The 5,152-nt window shown below is 41.4% G+C and overlaps 1 protein-coding gene across 1 annotated transcript; it reads right to left on the bottom strand.

Annotated features, from left to right (window-relative positions):
* Positions 1 to 2,264: 2,264 nt before the first annotated feature.
* OR8A1G (olfactory receptor family 8 subfamily A member 1G) lies at positions 2,265 to 3,194 on the bottom strand. Its single transcript, NM_001389806.1, has one exon. The coding sequence runs from the start codon at positions 3,192 to 3,194 to the stop codon at positions 2,265 to 2,267; it is 930 nt and encodes a 309-aa protein (NP_001376735.1).
* Positions 3,195 to 5,152: the final 1,958 nt, after the last annotated feature.

Below are 5,152 nucleotides of genomic sequence, written 5' to 3'. Positions count from 1 at the left end.
ATGGCCTCCCAGGTGGAGCCAGTGATAAAGAACCCACCTACCAATGCAGGAGACCTAAAAAGACATGGGTTCTATAGCAGGGCTGGGAAGATTCCCTGGAGGAGGGCATGGCAACCCATTTCAGTATTCTTGCCATGGACAAAGGAGCCCAGTAGGCTATGCTCCATAGGGTCACACCGAGTTGGACACCACTGAATCATCTTAGCACACACCCATGCAAACGCAAATAAGTAGGAACTGGGTTGAGCAATGTTTTCTACACAGAAGGTAATTAAACAGTGAATGACTCTAAAATTCAATGATAAAAGTTTAATTTTTAATTGAAAGGTAGTTGATTTACAATATTCTATTACTTTCAGACATGCAACAAAGTTATTCAGTATTTTTATAGTTAATACACTTTTTTTTTCTCTTTCTTTCTTTGTGGCCACTTTTTTTTGTTTAATTTAAATTTATTTATTTTAACTGGAGGCTAATTTCCTTACAATATTGTATTGGCTCTGCCACACATCAAGATGAATCCGCCATGGGCGTACACGTGTTCCCCATCCTGAACCCTCCTCCCACCTCCCTCCCCGTACCATCCCTCCTGGTCATCCCAGTGCACCAGCCCCAAGGATCCTGTATTGAACCTGGACTGGTGATTCATTTCTTATATGATATTATACATGTTTCCATGACATTCCCCCAAATCATCCCCCCCCGTCCACAGAGTCCAAAAGACTGTTCTACACATCTGTGTCTCTTTTGCTGTCTCGCATACAGGGTTGTCGTTACCATCTTTCTAAATTCCATATATATGAGTTAGTATACTGTATTGGTGTTTTTCTTTCTGGCTTACTTCACTCTGTATAATAGACTCCAGTTTCATCCACCTCATTAGAACTGATTCAAATGTATTCTTTTTAATGGCTGAGTAATACTCCATTGTGTATATGTACCACAGCTTTCTTATCCATTCATCTGCTGATGGACATCTAGGTTGCTTCCAAGTCACCATAAACTAATTGGTTTATTTCCCTGTGCTGTACCATACATCCTTATTCCTTCTTTATTTTATATATAATAGTTGTGAGCTTAATCCCCTGGCTGTCATGTCCACCCCCCATCCCAGTAGCCACTGTTTTAAAACATATATTAAATTACAATTAAGAGAATAGAGTTTGCCAAAGGGTCAGAATAGAGAAAATGCTTCTCAATGAGAGAAAAGATGAACTTAACATCAGTCAGTAGTTCAGTCACTTAATCATGTCTGACTCTTGGTGACCCCATGGACTGCAGCATGCAGGCTTCCCTGTCCATCACCAATTCCCAAAGCTTGCTCAAACTCATGTCCATCAAGTCAGTGATGCCATCCAATCATCTCATCCTCTGTCATCCCCATCTCCTCCTGCCTGCAATCTCTTCCAGCATCAGAATCTGTTCCAAGGAGTCGGTTCTTCACATCAGGTGGCCAAAGTATTGGAGTTTCAGCTTCAGCATCAGTCCTTCCAATGAATATTCAGAACTGATTTCTTTGAGGATTGACTGGTTTGATCTCCTTTCAGCTCAAGGGAATATCAAGAGTCTTCTCCAACACCCCAGTTCAAAAGCATGAATTCTTTGGCGCTCAGCTTTCTTCATAGTCTAACTCTCACATCCATACATGACCACTGGAAAACCCATAGCTTTGACTAGATGGACCTTTTTTGGCAAAGTAATGTCTCTGCTTTTTAATATGCTGTCTAGGTTGGTCATAGCTTTTCTTCCAAGGAGCAAGCATCTTTTAACTTCATGGCTGCAGTCACCATCTGCAGTGATTTTGGAGCCCCCCACCCCTCAAATAAAATCTGTTACTGTTTCCATTGTTTCCTCATCGATTTGCCAGGAAGTGATGGGACTGGTTGCCATGATCTCAGTTTTTCGCATGTAGAGTTTTAAGCCAGCTTTTTCACTCTCCTCTTTCACTTTCATCAAGAGGCTTTTTAGTTTCTCTTCACTTTCTGCCATAAGGGTGGTTTCATCTGCATATCTGAGGTTATTGATATTTCTCCCAGCAATCTTGATTCCAGCTTGTGCTTCATCCAACTTAACACCAGCTGGCTTCAAACAGAAGTGGGAGGAAACAGAAGGTGGGAAGGAAGAGGGAAGGAGGCAAGAGCAGTCACCCAGTCATGCAGAGAAGGGACTGTTTCCAAACCCAAGTAGGTGAGCATTTGGAGTGCTCCCCTCTGGGATTCATAACAAGTTATTTTTAAAACTGAGAAAGAATCATAACATTTGTATCAAAAGGATTTTACCCTCAGAGTTTTCTGGATGGCCACCTTTACCTCCTTATTCCTCAAGCTGTAGATCAGGGGGTTCAGCATGGGGATCACTGTGGTGTAGAACACGGAGGCCACATTCTCCTGGGCCAGGGAACTGGCCGTGGAGGGTTTCAAGTACATGAAGGCGGTTGTTCCATAGAAAATCCCCACGGCTGCAAAGTGTGAGCTGCATGTGCTGAAGGCTTTGGACCTTCCCTCTGTGGTACTGATGCAGAGGATACTGGACAGGATGAAGGCATAGGAAATTAGGACTGTTGAACTGGTGACTATGAAGTTGAATACAGCAAAAATGAAGACTGTCATCTCAACATGGTAGGTGCTAGAGCATGTTAGCTTCATGAGGGGGAGGATTTCACAGAAGTAATAACTGATGAGGCCTTCACAGTAGGACTGTTTCAACATGAGGCCAGTCTCTATAGTTGAACCAATGAACCCTATGGCATAGACCCCAGCTACCAGAAGGGAGCAGACTTGATGAGACATGTTGATGTTGTAAAGCAAAGGTCTGCAGATGGCAACATAGCGGTCATAGGCCATCACTGTCAGCATGTAACACTCAGCAATGACAAACACCAGGAAGAAGTAGAGCTGGGCCATGCACCCTGCATAGGAGATGATGTTCTTCGCTGACACAAAGTTCACCAGCATCTTAGGGGTAATGACAGAGGAGTAGCAGAGATCCACAAAGGACAGGTTGCTGAGGAAGTAGTACATGGGGGTGTGAAGGTGGGCATTCAGACAAATCAGTGTTATCACGCCCAGGTTCCCTATCATGGTAACCAAGTAGATCCCAAGGAAGAGGAAGAAAAGTGGGAGCTGAAGCTCTGGCCGATCTGTCAAACCCTGAAGAATGAACTCTGTCACTGTAGAGTGATTTTCTGTAGCCATTTTCCTCTGGTTGGGGGCCCTGCGAGGATGGGAGAGAACTACCTGAAAGGCTGCTTCTTGCACTGCTTGGTGAAGCTAGTTTTGAGCATTTGGGACCAGCAAAGGGATCCTGATATCCTTTCTGATGAATGTTCCCTCATCCTACTCTTTGTTTTGGGAGGAAGACTAGACCTTGGGTATTTCAAAGGTCATAGAGATGAGAAGAAAAATGGAACAAGATCCAGAACTTTTACCGTATTCATGTCTCTGAAATATCCTAGAGCAGTGGGTCTTAAAGTCTAGTCCCTTACCAGCATTGCTTGCATCGCCTGAAGACATTGGAGATGCAGATTCTCTGGCCTCACCCCAGACCTCCCAAGTCAATAACTCTGGGTTGGGGTCCACTGATCTGTGTACCACACTGTCTCCAGGTGAGGCTGATGCAGGTTCAAGTCTGAGAAGCTCAATCCTGTAGATAACAAGCAGTAGAATTCATATTTTTAGTTGGAGACGTAGTTTGCTTCTGAAATGAAACTTCCCTGTGGTCTATGGAAGTCCTAAATATTCACCAATTGTGAACAGATGAAAACTTGTCTCAAACAGATTTAGTGTCAGGGTGATATGGTAGTTACAACAGTATCACTGAATTACAAGTCAGTTTCTGCATCTGAAATGTGAAATTAGTGATATCAATTCCTAAGGTGTTTGTAAAAATAATATTGGATAATACATAGTTAGAAAATATTTTTCAAAAAGCCAGCTCCATAAAAATGTGATGTGTCAATAGGTGTCTGGAATTCTTTGTGGTCTACAGAGGTTCTCAATTAATCCATCTGTGCTGAGGCCTCAGTCCTGGCATGTAGCATCGTCTAGAGCAAGGGACCTCAGCCTCTGGGATCTAATGCCTCAGGATCTGAGGTGGACCTGATGTAATAATATTAAAGTGCACAATAAAGGTAACGTCCTTGAATTATCCTGAAACCATACCCCTGCTGCTCGGGTCCGTGGAAAAATTGTCTTCCACAGAACTATTCCCTGATATCAGAAAGATTGGGGACAGCAGGTCTAGAGTAGGGTTCAATAGTTACTCTTACTATTGTTGTTGTTTTTATTTTCAGATCATAATAAGCCATTATCTCCTTATTGACAAAGTACACGCATTATACACATGGCTATAAGAATCATGGATCATCATTGCTATAGATATCCCTTTTCTGAAATAAATATTTCTTAAGCTAAAACCCTAAATTTGCACTATTTTCTTTGCTCACTTTTACAGCTACTAACTTTTATGTAATGCTAGTCAAAAGTCAATCTCATTAACTCCTCCCACAAGTTTTGTGTATAAGGAAAAATATGTCTAGAGTTGAATTTTCATTCCTGTGTTCATATGGAGGAAACTGAAATGCCAGACAGAAGTGATTTTCCTGAGGCTTCCTAATTATCAAGGACTTGGAACTGAAACTGCTTTCTTCTGATCATGAGCTCTTCCCTTGGCCCAAGCGTGGAGCCTTATAAACCTGCACACCTAGAGCTCTAAGCAATGATGTGGTTGAACATGCTTGATCCTTGGTGTGTTAGATTGTGCATAGCTAATAAAAAAGAATATTGCATTATTTTCCTATTTTCTAGGAAACTTAGCCTTTAAAAGTTAAATTTACAAGCACAAAACTGGTTATGAAACTTTGGACTTCTGACTTCTAGTCTATTTTGTTTTCAGTAAACTATGTTGCTTGTGTGCAGCACTTTGTTATTATTTAGTAAACTTAATCTATTGAATTTCTGGACATAAATGACAAATTTTATTAACAATTTCAGATTTTTAAATAAATTATCAAGGCATTAAATGTGCATTGTAAGAAATCAGAAACACTAAGAAGCAAAAATACAATGCTATTTTCCTGTTCCTTGGAGACTAACAACAGTCTAGACTGTCTTTTTACATCTTATCAGTGTATATATACTTACATGTGTATCGG

The sequence above is a fragment of the Bos taurus genome, chromosome 29 (assembly GCF_002263795.3).
Source record: "Bos taurus isolate L1 Dominette 01449 registration number 42190680 breed Hereford chromosome 29, ARS-UCD2.0, whole genome shotgun sequence".
NCBI classification, from domain to species: Eukaryota; Metazoa; Chordata; class Mammalia; order Artiodactyla; family Bovidae; genus Bos; species Bos taurus.
The sequence above is the reverse complement of the archived record's forward strand: the minus strand, read 5'-3'. Positions and strand labels throughout refer to the sequence as shown.

Excerpts from the sequence above, each read along its gene's own strand:
- OR8A1G (NM_001389806.1), bottom strand. The coding sequence starts at position 3,194 with ATGGCTACAGAAAATCACTCTACAGTGACAGAGTTCATTCTTCAGGGT.